Source organism: Mastomys coucha, unplaced genomic scaffold, assembly GCF_008632895.1.
Source record: "Mastomys coucha isolate ucsf_1 unplaced genomic scaffold, UCSF_Mcou_1 pScaffold5, whole genome shotgun sequence".
Classification (NCBI taxonomy): Eukaryota; Metazoa; Chordata; class Mammalia; order Rodentia; family Muridae; genus Mastomys; species Mastomys coucha.
This window is the reverse complement of record NW_022196911.1, coordinates 70,183,188-70,204,049: the sequence shown is the minus strand read 5'-3', so window position 1 is coordinate 70,204,049 and position 20,862 is coordinate 70,183,188. Positions and strand designations below refer to the sequence as shown.

Genomic DNA, 20,862 nt, shown 5'->3' with positions numbered 1-20,862 from the left:
GTGGCTCCGGGCTAGGTTGTAATTTCACAGCCGGCGTGCATCTGGACGGGAGTCCTGGGTGTGACTGAGCGTGGAACTGGAGAGGATGCTGTGAGAGTGGATGTGTGTGTTGGCAAAGCACTGATGGCCCGGGTGTGCTCCGTGCACCCATCGCACCAAGCAGTTAGGCTCACTGGGTTCTGTTTGGGAGATAGGGTGATGGTCCATAGAAACCCCTGCGGGGTGCGCGGGTGCGGCACAGCACACACACCATGAAGAGGGGCGTGTGTGTGTGTGTGTGTGTGTGTGTGTGTGTGTTGTGCGCGCGCGTGTGCGTGTGCTGTCGGTCAGCTCCCTGTTGGAGTCTGGTGAAAGACGCTGACCGAGATGGAGGTCAGACGTGGGTGTTTACAGGTGGCAGTAGCAGGAAAGAAGCCAGGAACCCCAAGAGGATGCTGAAGCTAGGCTGCTAGGTTGGGGAGGGAGGACTTGTTTTTACTGGCAAGAGCAGAAACCCCAGCCAGTCTGTACCCAAGCCAGCTTGTGCCTGTTACAGGGAGAGGCGGTAGAATTGGGGTAGTCGGTCCAGAGACTTTCATGGACCTGCGGGGCAAGGCCAGCCTGATGCTCATTTCTAGAGGCCTTGGGTGGGTGTGGCAGTGACAGCCACGGGTGGGGTTCCTGTTTACAGGACAGAGGGACTCTATGGATTGCACTTTGGTTTTGCCTACCACTTGTTATGTCTGACTTGGGAGCTGGTAAGGGGCATCCTTCTTTCTGCTGTGGCTCTCTTTCTCCCTTACCAGATCTGAAGGGCATTTACATGCTACCGGGCTTTGCGCTCGAAATTCATGGATCAGCTTCTGAATGGCTCCCATCAGGGTCGCCTCTAAAGATATTACTAGAACTGTCCTGGGCCTGTATTGGGGCATGCCTTGTGACACTACGGCCATCCTTTGAGCCTCATAGGTCTCAGTTTCTCTTGGTGAAGAAGGCTCTCATCCCCTCTGCTCCTCCTGCTGTGGGCGAGGAATAAACAGAAAAGCCTGCACAGCTGCCTGGAGGCTGGGAGTGACTCAGGGCCTGTGAGGTCTTGGGCAGTGATTTCCCTCAGGACCTGGGAGACGCTCTGCCCAGCTCTAAGGGTGAGTCTCTGTTGGATGTGACTGCTCAGGTGTCTAGAAGCTGCCTCAGGTCCCCTCCTTCTTCACTAGATGTTGAGGAGCAGGGGGAAGGTTGGGGCCTGAGGTAGGATGGCATGTTGAAGCCAAGACCCTTCATGGTTGCTGTTTTTGGGCAGGGGCAGATGTTCACCTTGGCAACTGAGGGTATCCTAGCTCAACAAGAATTGGTCTCTGTTTCAGAAGGTCCTCCTGTGAGTGACACCTTCATAGCTTTTCACTCTCTCTTTCCTAAGACCCCTTTTGAGGTGTGGTGGCTTATACCTATAACCCCAGGCACATGAAAGGCTGAGATGGGAGGATTGCTACAAGTTCAAAGGCAAGCCTGGGCTGCAAAGTTAGACCCTGCCTCAGAAGCCACAAACCCAAACTCAAAATTAAACCAGCCATTCTCAAAGCAACAAACAAACAAACAAACAAATCTGATCAAGTGTGGCAGAGTCACAGGAGGTCAGAATGATTTGAACTTTAAGGGAAAAGGGCCCTGGCATGGATGGTGGTGGCAGAATGGCACACTGGCTGAGCATGAAGTCTTTGGTGACATTGTTGGTGACAACTGGTTGGCACTGAGACCTGGATGTGAATTGCTGCTCCATCCCCAGCTCTCTGTGTGCTCACCCCCACTCCCTACTCTAGGAATGCCTGGGGGAAGGGCTTGCCTCCAGTGTTTTGCTTGGGAAGTGGATAGAGGGCAATGGGGCAGAGGATCCGCAGATGAGCAAGGCAAGCAGTGTACAGAGGCTTTCCTTACCATCTGCTGCTCCTCTCCTGGAGGTCTCCAGCAGAGCCTCAGGGCTACATTTCAGAACTCTCTTTTGGGGAGAGAAACCATTAGCAGTTCCCCTTCCCCCAAGGGTGGCTCCGTGGTCATTAACTCCCTCATGCTTTTAAATTATACACAAGTGAAGCTCAAATGGTTTTCTGTGGGGATCCACACCACTTCTGCAGAGAGAGCCCGGTGTGACCTCATTCAGTTCTGATGCGTGACACTTAGAACATGCTACTTCCAGTCTGGGGTGGGGTGGGGTGAGGGGCAGTGACTGGTCATTATGGAGATGGCTGGAGCAGGAGACAGGGTAAGAGGCTTGGCAATGACACTGACCTGGGGCAAGTTTACCTAGACTTTTTGAACCTCAGATATGATTTTATTTTATTTTTTTTATTTTTGAGATAAGAGTTTCTCTGTGTAGACTGGGTTGTCCTGGAACTTAATTTATAGACCAGACACCTGCCTCTACTTCCCAAGCACTAGGATTAAAGGCATTTGCCACCATGCCAGGCTTGATTTTTTTTTTTTTGAGATAAGATCTTGCTGTGTAGCTCCATGATCTTCATGCCTCAGCTGCCCAAGTAGCTTCGATTATAGGTAGATATCTCTGTGCCAGCTTTTGTTGGGAAAAAAAATTTTTTTTGAGGCAGTCTCATGTAAACCATGAGTCAAACCTTGAATTCTGGATTCTTCTACTTCCACCTCCAAAGTGCTGGGATTTCAGGCACACACCACTATGTCTGGCTTTTTATTGGGATATCTGGATAAGGGCATTACTGATGGAATAGCTCTGAGCAGTCGAGAAGGCAGCAGAGTCTGGTGGTACCGATTCTCATCCACTTCTGTGGATGAGATCCAGTAGATAATCCCTAAGACCCTTCCTAGTTGTGGAATCTGAGACTCCAGGACCAGACTTCTGTTCTTGTTGGTGCCTCTGGGGCTGTGGCCCAGTTCCCCAGGCCAGAATAGATCTGGTTCACAGTCTGCGAATTGGAGCCAATGATACCCAGGAGGGTGGAGGAGCCCCAAAGTGGGCAGGGAAGGACAAGAGAGCAGTTGCTTGAAAGCAGGTGCTTGAAGGAGGAGTGCGTGTGGAGATGGCAGATGGTCGTGGGCACTGGTCTGGGCTGTAGTCAGGAAAGGACAGGGCAGGGGGTGGAGGAAGCCTAGAGAAACTGCAGACAAGACAGGAGATGGAGCAGACTGGCAGGAGGTGGTCAAAATGCTGGAACACAAGGCTGGGTGTCAATGAGTAAGTAAGGCAAGCCTTGAGTTGTCAGCCTTGGTACCCGGAGTTAGAGGTGTCTGGGCCATAGTACAGGCTGGACCTCAGGGAGAGGGATGGAGGCAGCAGGGAAGGGAAGGAACTGTTGAAAGTTACTCTGGGAGTCCTAGAACATGAGCCGAGCAGACTTCATACGTCAGGGTCTGGCCCCTCCAGCCTTCTCATTTTCCTTTCCCATGTGCTCACTGCTCCTTCTGGGCTATCACACCCTCTTTGATAGGGAGGCGCCATCTACAAACACTTAGGTCCTGTTAAGATCTGCTAAAGAAGTTGTGGATGTGCCTTAGCCAGGGCCTGTTGCCATGGCACCAGGTGGCCCTGGTCGCCTTACCCTTTCCCATCTCTAAGCAACGTGGCCCTCCCTCTAGGAGAGGTCACGCTGTAGGGAAGTATCCAGCTGCCTCCTGCTCATACGCAGACAGCTCAGGCTGGCATTGCAAAGGTCACTGCCTCCATCTCTCTGTCTACAGGCAAGGTCACACCCCACACAGGCTGGGAAGGTTCAGCAGTCACTTAAAGACCAGTCTGACTTCTGCAATTGAGGGTGGCTTTTGTTCTAATAAGTTTATTTATTTATCTAAAGCTGACGCTACCATCCTCTCCTCAGCTCTGTCAGTGCTTTGATATCTCTCTAGTGGGAAATTCTGTTTCATGCCTGAGCTTTCCTGTCATTCTCTCTCTCTCTCTCTGTGTTTCTTTGTTTGCTGTCACTCTTTAGGGTATGCAGATATGGATAAGGGTTTTCCTGCCCATCTGCTCATCTTGCAGAGCAGCCGCAGCTTCAAAGGCATATGGAATGCCAAAGCCAGGCTTGGGCTTGGAGGCCTCAGTCTATGGCAGAGGCTGGGCTGACCCTTCTGCTTTGCACAGGCTCTGATTTGCACCTTTTTCTTAAGACTTCCTTCTCTGTTCTCTGACGTAGATACAGGGGGTTGGGTGGGGGAGAAGACTCAGAATGGCTGCAGGCGTAGGTGGAAGGGTCTGTGTATTGGCTTCCATTGGTGAGGCCTGTTCCTCTTTTCACCCTCTGACTTACTCTAGTTCTTGTCACCTATGCTGCAGGTGGCAGGCTCTCTGACCCACTGTGCATGCTCGTCTCTAAGATTTCTGGTGAGTATGGTTCATTGACAGGAGACAAAGTGGTCTCTAGGGCCTTGGGCTTCCTGCTGGGGTCTTGGTCTCTGCAGAATTCAAACTGTAATTATTGGTGTGTAATTATTGGTATTCCTGTGCTGGGCTCTGGTCACATGCTCCACATGTGTTAGCTCAGTTACTCCCTGGAAGAAGCCTTACCTGTGGGGATGACAGTCCTAAGAGGTAGCATCTCATTGCTGTTTCCTTGTGGAGGTCACTTCCCCAAGGTCACAGGTAGGAAGGGGTGGGGCTAGAACCTGCACCCACCCGGGTTTGTTCTTGGCACTGCTTCCTATGTCTTTCACTCTTTGTCCACCTCATCCCTTTCATTTCACCCTCAGGTAGGCCCTTCTGGGTTATGCCACTGAAACAGGCCTCCCTGACCATCTGGTACCCTGTGAATCATACAAATAGACTATACACACCTGCCTGAGCAGTCCTGCCACTTCACTGCCCATTGGAGCATAGGTGTGTCAATCTATTTTCACAAATCTTCTCAGTACTAGCAGAGCTCAGAACACAGTAAGGACTTAAAAACAAACCAAAAATAACCAACCTACAGACTGACCAACCAACCAACCAACCAACCAACCAAACAATCCCCCATCCCCACCCCCCAAAACAACCAAATCAACAATAAACCTCAGAAGCATTTGATGAATAATAGGCTAGTGACTGGTTAGGTGTTCCTCTGACCTCTTCCTCTATCTCTAGCCCTTGCATATCATGGCCTTTTGCACAGCAGGGCATGCTGCTGAAACACCTCTAGAGCCAGCTTGACTGGTTAAAATTCCGGCTCTGCTGCTTCTCTAGTGATCTAATACAGCATATTAGCCACCAGAAATGTATGGCTTACAATAATGCTGGCATTTATTTTGCCCATGAATCTACAGTTTGGACAGGGCTCAGCAGGGAACACTCATGTCTTCTCTACCTAGTGTCATCTGGATGATTTAAGGTTTAGGGGTGAATTATGTGCTGGCTTCATTGCTCATGTCTGGCACTTGGCGTGATGTCACACCTGGCTCCTCTCCTCATGTATATTTATGCCTTCTTTTTGTGTGCTAGCTTATGCTTTGCCCAGCAGAGTGGTTGAGTGAAGGGGCAAGCATCCAGAGAAATCCATGAGGAAGATATCTTGCTTTTCTTACCCAACCTTGGAAGTGGCACAGCATAAGTTCCAAGGTACAGAGTCATACACACATTTTGCCACAGCTCTTGACCTTGAGCATAGGACTTAGTCTCTCTGTGCCCCAGTTTCCCCATCTGCTAAGTGAGGACACTGTGTAGAGCCTTTCTAAAGGTAGGGCTTGTAGAGGGAAGAGGAGAAACTTGAATGGATAAGGCATTTTTTTCTTTGTGTCTTTTTTGTACACACATGCATGTTCATGTGTGTACAGGTACACAAGATGTGTGAGTGTACATGCAGCTACATACCCATGTGTGGAGGGCAGGGGTCAACCTCACCTCTTGTTTTGTTCCTTGGGTGTCATCCATTTTTTTTTTCTTTGAGAAAGGACCTGGACTCATCAAGACTGACTTGTCCCAGGGATCTGTTCCTACCTCAGCCCTGAGATTACAAGCGCACATCACCATGTCTTTCATTTTTTGTTTTTCCCAAAACATAGTTCTGGGGAATGAACTCAGATTCTTGTGCTTTCAAGGCAATCGCTGTACTCACTGAGCTCTCTCTCCAGCTCTCTTCCTCCTGCTCCTTCTCCTCCTCTTTCTTTTCCTTCCTCTCCTCCAACCCACCTTCTCCTCCTCATCTTCTTTTCCTCCTTTTCCTTTTTCTCCCTCCTCCCTATTTTCTCCCCTCTCCTCTCCTCCTCCTCCTCCTCCTTCTCTTCTTTGAGACAAGGTCTTGTTTAAACCTAGGCTGGTCTCAAGCTCACCATGTAGCTGAAGATAACCTTAAACTTCTGATCTCTTGCACAACTATCACACACAGTTTATGTGATGCTGAGAAGTGACTCCAGACCTTTGTGTGTGCAAGGACTCCACCAACTGAGCTGCATTTCTGGCCTGGAAAAGGCCTTTTCTGTCTCAGCTTGTTTTATCATTCCAAGTTATCCTCATTCTCTTTTACGTGTTGCTGGTAGTAATGCCACGAGGGTGGGCTCTATATGCACTCTGGGCCTGGGTGTGGGCTAAGCACCAACAGCACCTCCATCTTTACCCAAGAAAATCAAGTGAATGAATCATGAATGTGCTGTTTTTGTGCTTCAGCCTCCACCCCTGTTAGTGTCTGGGTAAGCTCCCTGGCTCTCCTTCTGTCTCAGCCACCTGTCTTCACTGGAGTTCATGTTCATCTGCCAGGGAAATGGTCCTTCTGCCCAGCTTGTCTGTCCTGGCCCAGAATGGCAATGCTCCTCTGCCAGGCATTCACAGGTACCCTGGGGAGAACCTTGAGATTTGTTTAAGTCCAGCCTGTTGGCATTTCACATTCAACACTATACTCATTTGGGGATTGGTATGTAAGAGTGTGTAAGAATAGCAAAGAGAAGGCTCTGGTTTGAATTCTGCCATTGCTACTCAGCAGTCCTGGGCCTTAACTTCTTAACTTCAAGTCTCTAATGAATTAATAGGAAAGTGCATATAGTTGTGATAAGGATTAAATGGGTAAAAGAAATTTGGGCTTTCCTGGTTCATCAGAAGCTCAAGAAATGATTTACACTGACAGATGCGTTAGCACATACCTTGATTTCACCATTCAGGAGGCTGAGGCAGGAGGATGGCCAGGGCAGGCCAACCTAGGCTGCATAATGAGATTCTGTTTCAAACATGAAATAAACTGGACCTGGTTAGCTACTTGTTGTGGTTGAGAATTTCAGGTTCATCATTAGCCTGGTCAGCTTAGCAGGGAGCTGTCTCAAAAGAAAAAGAATGAAAGAAAGAATGAAGGAAAGAAGGAAAGAAAGAAGGAACTAAAGTTATCCTTGTTCTTTATAGCTGAAAGGCCCAGGTTAGGGGAGTTGAAGTGTTTTCTCCATGGCTACATTGAATGGTGGAATCCAGGCTGGAAGCACTCATTCTCACAAGGTGTCCTTGTTGCAACACTGAGGGTTTTTTCTCTCTATCCCTCTCTCCCTTTTGCCAGAGGCAATATAACTGCCTTCCTAGAAAAGGAAACAAGACATCCCATGCTCTCCTTGCACTACCAGAAATTGCACATAGAGGGTGCAAGTGCGTACCTTCTGCCTCACCCTTGTGAGCAGTGTAGTCAGATGTAGAAGAGGCTTGGGGAGGGCTCACATGGATGGAGTGAGCAGAGAGAAGGCAAAGATCTAGAAGTGTGATCTTCTTTAGTGAGAAGCCCCTGTGGGGCAGCCCCTAGTGTCCAAGTCTACCGAGAGCCAATAGGGCCATCATTGATGACAGAAATGCTCTAGTGAATGTCACTCCAGAATTTCTTACTGGATCAGAGTCATCTGGGGACAATTCTCTGGCCCTGCTTCTGAATGGTAGACCAGGTAGCCCTTCCTTTCTTGAGCCATGACATTGCTACGTAGTCCAGTTTGGCTCAGCCCTTACTCCAAGTTGGCTTTAAATTCAAACTCACAATCCTCCTGCCTCAGCTTCCATAGTAGCTGGTATCATAGACACGGGGCATCATGCCTGGCAATAGGAAAGAATTTGAGCAGGCACATTAATTGACAAGTCTACAGGACTGTGGCAGGCATGGCCTTGAAAGTTTAGTATATGTGATCTCATTTTGGCCCCCAGTACCCCTAAGAAGAAGACACTATTATCTCCACTTTACAGAAGTTGTGTCTGAGCTGCAAACCTGTTAAAGGCTGGTTAAGAACCTTGCCTAAACCTGCATTACCGACAAGCCATGGGGCTGGGATTTGAATCCAGGTTCCTCAAATGCAATTAATCCTCACACTTGGTACCTTTAAGACATGACTGACAGATGGATGAGTTGGTGCTGGGCATTGGACGCCAGGGCTTTCTGAATGCTGACCACATGTTCTACCATAGAACTGCAACTCCACCTCACACAGCCAAAACCCATTTCCTAACAACGGGCTTGCCTCTTTAGGCTTCCTTTAAAGAGTATTTACTATTTTTTTTTCCAGTTGTAAAAATCAGGAAAAAAAAAAAAAAGCTAGGTGGGTGGTGGTGCACACCTTTAATCCCAGCACTTGGGAGGCAGAGGCAGAGACAGGCAGATTTCTGAGTTCCAGGCCAGCCCGGTCTACAGAGTGAGTTCCAGGACAGCCAAGGCTATACAGAGAAACCCTATCTCGAAAAAAAAAAAAAAAAAAAAAGGCCTCCTAGTTGTAAGGAAGCTTAGGAAAGCACGGGGAAGAAAAACTCTTGCCTCATGCCCTCCCTCCAAACATTCTGCTCTAGAGTTTGATTGGATTGTGCTCACTTTAACCCACCCTGAAGCTGACCTTGACTGTGCCCGCCATTGTGAGTGCTGTGTCAGGGAGCACTGTGTTGGCTGGAGTGTATCCTGTTGATGGGAGTTGCTTACCCGCTCCCCAACAGGATGGAGACACCCGCTGTTTCCAGCACCTCATGGGTTTGACACTTATGTGAAGGAGATCTGGGAAGAACAACTGGGCATCCACCAGAAAGGGAGGGAGCATGGGAGGGAGCAGAAAAGATGGAGCTGCTAGGTCAAAGGGCATGCATATTTTTAAACAAACCTTTGTCTTGAAGTATAATATACCTCCAAGGCAGTGCACATAGTTTAAGCCTACACATGGATGAGTTCCTACTAATTCAACATACACTTATAAAACCAACATCCAGTCACCAAATCAGGATACTAACTGGTGTTTTACAAGTCCCAGTGCCATGTTTTTTTCTCTCTGTCTCTCTGTCTGCCTTTCTTTCTTTCTTTCTTTCTCTCTCTCCCCTTCTTTCTCTTTCTTTCTTTCTTTCTTTCTTTCTTTCTTTCTTTCTTCCTTTCTTTCTTTCTTTCTTCCTCTCTCTCTCTCTCTCTCTCTCTCTCTCTCTCTCTCTCTCTCTCTTTCTCCCCTTTGAGACCGATTCTCACTATGTAGTTCTGCCTAGCCTAGAACTTGCTACATATATGAGACTGGTCTTGAACACACAGAGATCCTCCTGTCTCGGATTCCCGAGTGCTGGGATTATAGGTGTGTATATTATGTGATGGACACCTGGAAAAAGTTACCACCCCCAGTAGCTTCCTTTTCTTGATTTAAGATTTTAGTATGTTGCCCTGTTCGGTCCTTGAAGTCCTGGTTCAAGTACTCCTCCTGCCTCAGCCTCTCTAGCAGCTGGTATTGTAGGTCTCTAGCACGACGCTGTGCTTGGCATGTATATATATATATATTTTTTTTTTTGGAAGGATTTGTATTCATAATGTCAAATCCCTTCTAGAAAACCTATGTTCTGGACTTCTTTATATTTTTTTTTAATCTAAGAAGAGCAGATGGCTGCACCATCTGGAGTGAGGCATGAGGGATCCTGCTCTTCTTTGTGAAGACAGACTCCTTTGGGAAGGTTGGAACCAGCACCAGGGTCAGTGATCGTTTGAACTCCAAAACCTGAGTGCAAAATTTTCAACTCTTCTTCCTTCTCCTCATCTTCTTTATGATCCTAGCAATCAGGAGACTGAGGCAGGAGGATTGCTGTCAATTCCAGACCAGTCTGAGCTATAGTGAAAGACCCAGTCTCAAAAGACAGAGCAAGAGCCAGACAGATGGCTCAGTAGATAAAGCAGTTACCATGGAAGTTTCCAGAGTTGCCATCCCTAGAACCCATGTAGAAGCTGGGCAGGCATAGTGGCTGCCTATAACTCCAGCACTTGGGGAGCAGAGACAGGCAATCTTCAGAGCAAGCTGGCTAGCTAGACCCAACCTAAGGGAATACAGTGGAAACTGATCAAATAAGACACTTTGGGCTTCCACAGACACTGCCCCTCCCAGACACCCATATACATACAAGCATGCGTATGCATACTTTTGAATCTCTCTTTCCCTCTCTCTCTCTCTCTCTCTCTCTCTCACACACACACACACACACACACACACACCCTATCTATTTAACATTTTTCTTTAAAAAAATGTGCTAATGGTTTAAGCAACATTAACAATACAACAGCATAGAAGACTGTGTAGTAAGTGTGCACCCTCTAGAGTCTAGACAGACAATTCCATTCCCATTCTTTGAAGTAACCACCATTGGATCATTGTTTATGGTTCCTTCCATAAATTGTCTGGGGAGCTATGAAAATCTGTGTTCCTAGTGGGTGTACACTTTTAATCTCAGCACTCAGGAGGCAGAGGCAATGGGATTGATTTTTTTTTATGAGTTTGAGGCCAGCCTGGTCTACAAACAGCTGGGGATGTTATACAAAGAAATCCTGTCTCAAAAAAAAAAGTATTTTTGCCTATTTATTTATATCCTATTTTTATATATATCCTATTATAGTGAGCTTTTTTTTTTTGTAACTTTATTTACTTAGTTATTTTGTGATAGAGTCCCATGTAGCCTAGGCTGGTCCCAATCTCACTATGTAGTTAAGAATGTCCATGAAGGTCTGATTCCCCTGCCTCTACCTCCTAAGTTCTGCGATTATAGGTATGCACTTTATTATTTATTTTTATTTTTATTTTTGAGACAGCTCTATAGCTTGGCTAGCCTTGTACTCACAGCTATCCTTTTGTCTTAGCCTTGCAAGCAACGAAATTACAGGCCTAGCTTTACAGCCTCGCTAGGTAGCTTAGGCTGGCCTTAAAAATCAAGATCCTACTGCTTCTGGTTTATGCACCTAGAACCCAGGGCCTGGTGCACGCCATGAAAGTGCTTTGCTGACAAACTACAGTCCCAGCCTCTGAAGTGATGGCTTCTTTTATTAGCTTGCTTTAAAAGTAATTATTATCTGATTGGCAAAAAATATTGCCTTCTTGTTATTTTGAAATGTTTGTGGTAGGATCTGTCACTTCTGTAGGCCACAGCCAGCCACTATGGTGACCCCCTTGGCAGGCCAGCTGTCCTGAGCAGATAAGAAGGAATTGTGCAATCAGAGCGTGTGTGAGTCTTGCTCTTGTAGCCCCATTTTCACAAGTGGCCTCTTGCAGTTGTCTCTGTCATCATCTTGCTTTTCTGAACTTGTGTAATGGGACATACAGCCCTGGCCCAGAGAAAGGCACACAGGAAAGTCACCTACATCCCCCTAGAGATCTGTGCCTTTCTCTGCCTCTGTCCTTGTCCTCATCTGGCCTGGGAAGGGAGTAGAGGGCAGTTTGATGAGGGTAAACGGATGCCCCAGGAGAAGGAATAACTTGCTTACAGTGAAAGAGGGAGATGAGAAGATCTGAGCCGCCCAGCTCAGTCTGCCACCATCTCATGATGTGGATGGGGCAGAATGGTTGGTCCGTTCAGCGCTTCTTCTTTAGGGACATCCGTTTCCGGGAACTTTCTGTGATTGTCCCTCTCTGTGCCCTGGGAAGGAGCTTGTCTCATTGTTCAGTCCTCATTTTAAAATAGCAATAGCTATAAGGCCTGAGCTGCCCAAGCACATGAAACTACACTGCCCCTTCCTTACCTCCTGTTCTGGGGACCCTAGGAACACAGTGGAGGGAGGGCCTGCTGCTGACAGGTATCTGGGTTGTCCTCTAGTCTCAGCCAGCTCTCTAGTTCCATCTACATGAACACCTATGGGTGGGTGAGTTACTTGGAGCTCTACTCAAAGCTGGGGGGCCCTGACATGTCTTGTCTCTTAGGATGGTCCCCCAGGAATTCCCACAGACTCCACCAGGAATGCTGGACCTTGTGACATATGACCCGAAGTAGACCCTTGTGTGTGTGTGTGTATGTGTGTGTGTGTGTGTGTGTGTGTGTGTGTGTGTGTGTGCCTGCTAGGGAGGGATGGGGCCCATTTGGGCAGGAACTAGCATGATTTAGTACTTGCTCTCTCCCATAACATAACATAACTGTTCCATCATGAGCCATACATTGCTTTCAAGGCCTTAGTCTTTCATTCTGTACAATGGATGCTGCATAAATTCTGCATTCCAGTCTCTTTCTTAATAGCTGGTATTTGGCTGAACCAAGCTAGGTGGTTGGATCAGTGCTGGCTTATAGTGATCTCCCAGACATGGGTGCTGCCTTGGCACTGGTTCATTCTCATCAGTGGAGGCTGTGGTGGGTGAGTGGGTGGGGGCAGGCGGGCTGGGCAGGCTCACTTAGTGCTTCCCTTTTCGCTTGGCTCACACTCTTTCCCAGAGAGCTGGGTGGCCTCCTTCTGCCCACCCCACAGAAGAGGAACAAAAAAGGGCAGCATAAGTGGGGGCCGGAAGCTGAAAGGGACTGAGGCAGGGGGCAGAGTCATGATAGGTGGTAATTATAATGGTTCCCATAGCCTGTGCCAAGCATTTTTGTTCATCTGTAACAGTGTGAGGTTGGTAGCATCCTTCCTGTATGACAGAAGATAACTGAGACCAGAGAGGTTAAGTGATTTGGCTGAGGTCGCCTATGTTCAGAGCTTGGGAGCCTGAGGGCTCAGCAGGGGCTAGCATAGATAGTTCTAGACTGGCTCTCACCTGCCTCCAGAGCTTAGGTACTGAAATGGAGTCAGTCACACAGGAGTTTCCCTCTGTCTAGGTTTTTACCATGGGGATGAAGGGACTTTAGGTTTGTCTGGCCTCTCCAACATCCCTGGACCCAGATGTCCTTGAGGAATGTAGGATGCTCCAAGTCTCCTCTCTACCAGTGCCCCAGGCTGCGGTTGCTTCTTGGAGGGATGGCTAGGCCCTATCAGTGCTCTTTGTGACTCAGGAGACAGAGATTAGCCTGGCCTCAAGTCTGAAATCCACCCTGTGGCTGCCCTAATACTCTGCAGGCGTTTGGGTCTGGGCCTGTGTCCTACTTGGCTCTGGAACACTTGGTACAGGTGGCCTCAAACTTTCACATCTCTTTAGACCTGGAGGAGCATCTGCTAACTGTCTCTTCCCCCTGCATAGGTGTGATGGGCAGTGTTCACACATGGCACATGTGGGTGGTGGGGTGTGCCCAAGTCTGGTGCAACTGCAACACCACCTCTTTCTTTAACACATACATGAAAACATACTGATGTATGCTTCAGAGACAGCCTCACCTTCAGCTCCTGCTAACTGATGAGAACGGAGAAATTTGCACAAGGTATTCTGTTGTTCTAAGTAGACTCATGTGATATCTACCTCAACCACCCTTGGGAACTGTGTAGCTCACCCTGGAGCTTTTGTACCCAGCGAGGTTGCTTGGCGGCCTGCTGGACGTCTCCGACTTGGCTAAAAGAGCAGGCAGAGCTGATAGATGGACTGTTTGTTGTCTTGCTCATTAAGGCTTTTTCTTAGGACATTCCCAGTGGTGAGACAGAGGAGGGAAGAGGAGAGGAGAAGAGAAGAAAGATTAGTTCATACTAAGTCATTGGCTTCTGACCTAGCTGGATAGGAACTCAGACAATGCTCTTAAAACTTGATTACTGGGCTGGAGAGATGATTCAGTAGGCAAAGTGCTTGCCTTGCAAACTTGAGGACAAGAGTTCAGTCTCTGGCACTGGCGATGGGCATGTGTAAAACGCCAGGCATGATGATGTGCATTTATATTCCTAACCCTAGAGATAGGGACAGGGGGATGGATGCCCAGGGCTTGCTGGCCAGCAAGCTTCGCATAATTGGTGAGCTTCGGGCCAATGAGAGACCCTGTTTCAAAGGAGGACACAGTATTTCCGAGGATGATACCTAAGAGCATACTCTGGCCTCCACACAAACATGCCCACTTACTTGTGTGCTCACCTGCGCTGGTATGCACACGCCACACGCAGATACACACACAGACACACACACACACACACATGCAGAATTAAAAATATAAACTTGATCTCTGTCTGCTTGTTTTCTCTGCCATCTTCCTGCCAGTGGGGACTCTTTATAGTGTCCTGTAGTTTAGAACATGATGCAGAGAGAGATGGAGACATCTGTGGATTGGGCCTTAGAGTTTACTTAGGCCCGCTGCTGCTGAGCCTGCTGCTGGGGTCAGTAGAGTAGATGCTGGGCTGGCCAGGCCCAGACTGGAATCACCCCTGACCAGGGGACTCACTGAGTACACCTATTTTTCTCTCTGAGGGAAGTTAAAGGAAATCAGGGCAGGTGGGTCCCCCAGGGTGTCCTTGGTCCCTCTTGGGGATCTCCTGGTGTGAGGTGGGTACAGGATGAACAGCAAGAGCAGCTTGCTGGAGTAAGTCTCCAGGAGGAAGCCAGCAAGGCTTGAACTCACCCAGGCTAACCCTTCCTTTCTGGGCTACAAGTGAGCATGAGGGAGAGCTTGAACTGAGGGCGTTCAGGATTCTGCTGGGAGCCACAGTGGTCTTGGGTCAGAGGTCACTGGAGGCAACTAGAGCAACTTCATGTCCTTCTTCATTGCTTGCTGTCCAGGAACCCTCAACCTACCGTCTCTGTAGAGTCTGTGATCAAAGGGCTGTTACCAGAGCACATCACGGTGTTAGCACTGATGCCAGTGGTGGCGAGAGCTAGTCCATGTTTCCCCCTGGAAAGATGAATTTGCTTGTCCTCCTCCTTACTTCCGCCTACAGGGATCAGGGAAGTGTTCCCAGCTTGGTCTAGATCCTTAAGAGGCCAAGAAGTTCAGTTGAGAGTCCATATATGTGTGTGTGTGTGTGTGTACACATGTGATGAAATAAATGATTTCAGGCACACGAGCATCCTGAGTGTATGGATGTGCATGTTCACAAACACCTGTCTGTATTCATGCATGTTCATGTGTCTATATGGGCACCTGTGGGTAAAAGGTGAGGTGTGTTCTCATCTCTTTAAAAGTCTGGGTTACTCTACTTGCACAGTACACATGTCAGTGTCTCTAATGATTGGAATGTGAGCATCCCCATGCCTGAGTAGACCTGTGTGTTCTCGGTATATATACATATATGCATGTGTACATATATGTGTACATATATATGTATATATATATATACATATATGCATATATGCAGGTGCTTTCTCTGTGCTCACATGGGTGGATGTATACTTATGTCTGTGTGTACTGATGTGTGCAGTTATTTCTGTGTGGTGTTTTTTTTTGAGTATGGACTGAGCATCGGGGAACAGCGAGTTCTCTGTCCTGGGCATTTGGGAGTTGCTCTGAAGGGTCTTTTGAGACTTTCAGATGGGTCTCTTCTTTTCTCCCAGGCAAGGGTATGGGAATCCTTGGGCCTCCTTTGGTTTCCAGGAAGCTGGGGCCGTGTTGGGCCTGCTGCCAAATGGGGCTGTGGTGCAATCTGCTGGCTGAGCCCCTTCCGGAGCTGTGGGTTCCTCTGGGTGTGGGGAAGCTACCCTTTGTGACCTCCCTGCCTGCTGTGGTGCCTCCTGGAGTGCAGGACACACCTCTAGGCCATGGAGCCTCACCCACAGGAAGCTCGACTTGGGGGACAGGCGAAAAGGGAGGTGCCCTGCCTGCCGCCCCACCCTGTGGCTGCCGCCCTGCTGCTTCTCAGCTCTTTCTCTAACAAGCCCCAGGGACTTCTCTGGGACCCTACAGCTATACAGCTTCGACTATGTTTGGCAGGAAGCGCAGCGTCTCCTTTGGGGGCTTTGGATGGTGGGTGACAGAAGGGGTCATGGCAGAGATGAGAGAGGACTTGGAGAAGGGGTTTCACTAGGTAGCTGAGGGGCATGGCTCAGGTTGTGCCTGAGAGACCTGAGTCTGTGGGAAGCACTTTCAGATGCCAGGTAGACTTGGAGGATCCTGAGGGGGGCCATCGGAGGCCAAGCTCTGCCTCACTGTCAGAAGCAAGGCCTGCAAGAGATCCAGAAGGTCAGGGTGGCTGAAGTGTGGGTGTGAGTGAGTATCTGCAGTTGGATGCATATGCCTGTGCTATTGTGTGCACCTATATGTGTACACATATCTGGGGTTATTCATGTGTTTATGCGTGCAAGTGCGATCGATGTGTCTACTCTATCTGACCGTGTGTGGTATGTGCCTGGCTGGATAGACATGCCTTTGAGTGTGACCCCATGTGTTCTCTGTTTTCAGAGCAAGTACCTACCTTGCTCCCCTGGTGTCCTGTATCCATGTTTGCTCCTACCGTGTTGTCACGAGTCTATGGCAGGATACCTGTGGGCTGCCTCCTCTCTAGGTAGGTCGTGAGAGGAGGGGCAGAGCTGCCTTCAAGTTTGCCATTCTCTCTGACCCACTTTTGCTCCATTCAGCCCTGCTTCCAGCCATTTGTGCTTAGGCACCTTTTGCCTCTAAGCTGTCTGTCTTCCCAGATGCTAAAAGTAGGGTTTGAAGAAGTCAAAGGCTTGTCTCACCTTACCAGCTGTATGCAGCTCAGCTGGGAGTGCAGCCTAATGGCTCTCCTTATCAGTTTCCACTCAGCTTCTGGGCCTAGGGCATTGTCACACTGAGGGTATCTGGGGTTCTGGCTGGAATGATGGCTGGCCTTGGTGGGGCTGGCAGGAAGGTTGTGGAGACACAGAAGGGTTGGGAGGGGATGGGCTCTGTTTCTCTGGTCACTGATTGTCTCCTGACTCACCTTTTTCAATTTTTTCCCATCTTTGAGAACCCTTTGCCATTCATTCTCTTGCAGAAAGGGATTCTGGTCACTCTGTTTGGCAGATGGGACAGTGAAGATAAGAGATGGCAGGGTGGTGTCTGCTCACAGGCCATCCCCAATGCTGGGGTAAGGCCAATTGTTCTGATGGAGGGTGTAGGTTTGATTCACACAGCCTGAGTCCTGCTCTGGGAGGGGTGTGTGATGTTTTAGCCTGGGATCACTGCAGGCCAGGGCTTAGGTAATGGGATCTTGTTCTCCCAGACCCACCTGTGAAGTGTGGCTCATGCAGAGGGCCTGCCATCAGAGAGCTTGCTTTGCAAGATGTAGGTCTTAGTCTGTGTTTTAATTTATCCAGGTTTGTGTGTGCAGGCACGTGTGTGTGTGTGTGTGTGTGTGTGAGTGAGCATATATGTTGAGATCTAAAGACACCTTCAGGTGTCATGCCTTAGTTTGTTTATTCATTGTTAAAGTTGTCAAGTCTGTTAGTCCGCTCCGTAGAGATGTGCATGACCATGGCAAGTTGAGTCACCACAGAATCTCTGCTCCCTTAAGCCATTGTCCATGTCCACGCTCCGGCTCCCTTTGTCTGGGACACCAGCTGTTGTCTGGGACACCTTTGCAGTTTCCCTGACCTTCCTTTTGCGTAGCCCCTCCTTTGTTTTCTTGAGCTCTTCCCCGCCCCCTTGTCTTGCAAGTCTCTGTCTGGGCTCACTTTTTTCTTTTTCTTTTTTGTTTGCATAACTCAGGGAATCACGAATCCTGCCTAAGCCAGTTGTCTCACCCAAACAGGTTCTGAATCCAAATACAAAGAAAGACATCTGGTGCGGTCTTGTACATTTTGGCTAGTTTCTCCTGGATTTCTGTCTTAGGTACTTACTGTTGCCTTCCTAGGGTGAAGGGCAGCCTTGAAGTAGTTGGTTGGCCATGCATTTCCTGTTCCAGGTAGTTCCTGTGTCATTCATGATGGTGATGCTCTTCAAGCAGCCAAACAGGAAGAGCCCACTTATTGATTCATTTACTTTTGAGACAGGCTCTCTCATTGGTTTGGTCCTCATTGATTAGCCTAGGCTGGCTAACCAGAGAGCCCAGGAGCCCCTCCTCTTCTCTGCCTCCCCAGCACTGGGTTAATAGTGTGTGTCCCACCCCTGGCTTTATATATATATCTTCAAGGGTTCCAGCTCAGATATTGAGCTTGCATGCAGATTCTTTAATGACTGAACTCTCTTTCCATTCACTACTGTTTTATTTATTTTTTTTGTCCAGCCCCTACAAGTAGCAATTCTGTGCATCAGATTGCTCCAGCGCCCTCAAGCAAAACCCTGGTCAAGTAAGGGGGACACAAGTGTGTCAACCACAGCCACCTCAGAGGCAAGGACAGCAGTGGGGAGAGTGACCTACTGTGTCCAAGGGACTTTCTATGTTAGCCACATTGCCCACTAAACTGGGTTTTAGGGTGACAGGCACCATTCTGTCTCACTCACCACAGGACTAAGGACCTTCCCGGCATGTTGAACATGTGCTTAGCAGATGCTACTGGGATATCTGGGGCATTTCCAGTGCTACGATGGGGTGAGATCCATTGAGTCTGGAGTGATTCAAAGGACTCTTCATTGAGTTAAGTTAGGAAAGAGGGCTGGACTGCAGTGTAGCAATCATCTGGGCACAGCTGGCAGCTTGAGAGGGGATGCAGCTGACCGGGACTGTGGAATCCTGGATCCCAGGTCCTCTCAGATGGCAAGGTTCATCTCAGATGGAGTTCCAAAGGCTCCATTTGTAGTCAAGGCAGAGAGCCAGTGCCATCAATTCGGTCATGGTAAAGTGAGTGGGGTGCTTCAGGGGACAGAGGAACTGGGAACATGGCTTCTTAAAAGGACAATATCCCCACCCCCACCCCCGCCTCACAGCTTTGCCCAAACTACAAGCTCCCAGGGCCACATCGTATCATGGGAACCCCAGTAAACAGGTTGCTGCGTGGGAGAGACGTGGGCACAGGGACCAGCAAGGTCTGCTGTGGTGAGGATGCCTGTGTGACCAGGCAGAGGTTGGGAGGGCACCCAGGAGGGCAGGACTTAGAGCTGCCCCCACCTCAACTACTGGGGAGCTCTGGGAGCACAGGCTTTCCTCTCTGGGCCTCACTTTCCCCATGTGTCAGTGGGACCCCTGCTGTAGCAGAGGACTGTTAGAAGAATAAAGAGAGATTCCTCGGGAAGATGTAGGATGTGTGGGCTTGCTTTTGTCCGGTGGCTCTGGCTATGAGCCTGATAGCAGAGCCTGGGATTCCGACAACTGCATGGATCTGGGGCTCTGTTAGGTTGACTGGGAGGGTAGGAGGGTCTGCCTTCAGTGTGGAAACCTTAAGGAAAGAACCCAGGTAGGGCCTAAAGAAGAGATGCAGAGGGACAGAGGCCACATGCCCCCCGGTGTTGGGTGTTGTAGCTGGTTTTGCTGTAAGGGACTGAGATGAGGTGCTGGTGCATTCTCAGAGGAAGGGGATCCTGCTCTCTCCTTTAGTGCAGCTCAGAGCTTAATGCCAACTTGGGATGTCTGGGCATCTATGCGCTTGCCATGGGGACCCCTTACCTCTTCTGCCCTCTTCCCTGAGAGTCTGCCCATGGAAAGGAACTGGGCAGGCTGGGGCCTGAGCGAACTTTCAAGGTTTCAAGAATCTTCGTGGTGCTGGTGGCCCTGATGGTAGTAACACCGATGGTGGTGGAGACACTGGTGGTGACAGTGACATTGAAGGTGGTGGTGGCTCTGGGGAGACACTGATATTGATGGTGACACAGGTGAAGATATAGCGGTAGTGGTAAAACTGGTCATGATGGAGACATGATGGGGATGACACTGGTTGTGACAGGTGTTGATGACATTGGAATAGTGGTGACATGGAGTGTGATATGAAGTCGGTGATGACACCAGAGGTGACTGGGGTGACTAATGCTGTCATGGTGACTTAGGTGTTGATTGTTAGTGACGGTGCTGACACTGGTGCGATGGTGACACGGTGGTGAGGGCAGTGTGAATGACAGTGGTGACCCTGGCTATGGAAGTGACTTGGGTAGGGATAACTATTAGGGAATGGTGCTGCACCAGTCACAATGGTGACACTGGTGAAGTGACCTCTGGTCAATAAAAGACTTATGCAGGGAGAACATTGCCCACTGTGTCTCCGATGGGGGAAGGGACCTCCACTTCCAGCCATAAGGGCTGGCATATGTGGGGGTAAAAATAGAAACTCACACACTGCCTCCTTTGCCAGAGAAGGTGGTGCAGGCAGGGGCGGGGAGCACTGCTGTGCGTCTGCAGCCAATGTGCTCTTCCCTGCTCCCAGCTCGAACCAACCCGCGGCTCTCCTTGGAGTCTGCTGTTGGCTTCTGACCTACCTGATGGAGCATTCCTGTGGCCAGGATGCTGGCATCTCCTGTGGCATTTACACAGAATGTTGAAAGTTCCAGAGCGCCCCCGGTTCCCAACATGTGGGTCGAGATCCCTTTGGCAAGCCTCCATCTCTGAAAATATTCATATTATGATTTATAACAGTAGGAACATTACAGTTAAGAAGTAGCGATGAAGATAATTCTTTGGTTGGGGGTCACCAGAGCATCAGGGGTATTAAAGAGTCACCTCTGGTCTAGTGTCAGGCCCAGCCAGAGGCTTCACGCCTTTGAAGCCTAGTATCCATCTCTAAAATGCAGAGTGTCCCGGTACCTTTCTGTTCCAGTTTCAGTTTTGCTACCATGACAACACCCTGAGTTAGGGGAGAAAGGATCACTGAGAGAAGTCAAAGGCAGGAACATGAAGACAGACCAGACAGGCTGGCTTGCTATTGCACCCAACATTATCTCTGACCAAGGAACTCATTTCACAGTCAAAGAAGCATGGCAGGAACCATGAAGAGTGTTGCTTTCTGCATGGCAGGCAGGCAGGCAGGGAGGGAGGCAGGCAGGCAGGGAGGCAGGCAAAGAGGCAGGGAGGG

General features: G+C 49.1%; 1 protein-coding gene across 3 annotated transcripts in view; it reads left to right on the top strand.

The window, feature by feature from the left end:
- Rap1gap2 (RAP1 GTPase activating protein 2) overlaps positions 1-20,862 on the top strand; it is a 211,779-nt gene that overhangs the window by 231 nt on the left and 190,686 nt on the right. The window contains exon 1 of one of the 3 annotated variants that reach the window (XM_031350655.1): positions 15,817-15,928. The exons of the other annotated variants lie outside the window; for them this stretch is intronic. Coding sequence (XP_031206515.1) covers positions 15,885-15,928 — 44 coding nt within the window. The 5' untranslated portion in view covers positions 15,817-15,884. Of the gene's footprint in view, positions 1-15,816; positions 15,929-20,862 lie in introns of those variants that run through there. 3 annotated transcript variants of the gene reach the window in all.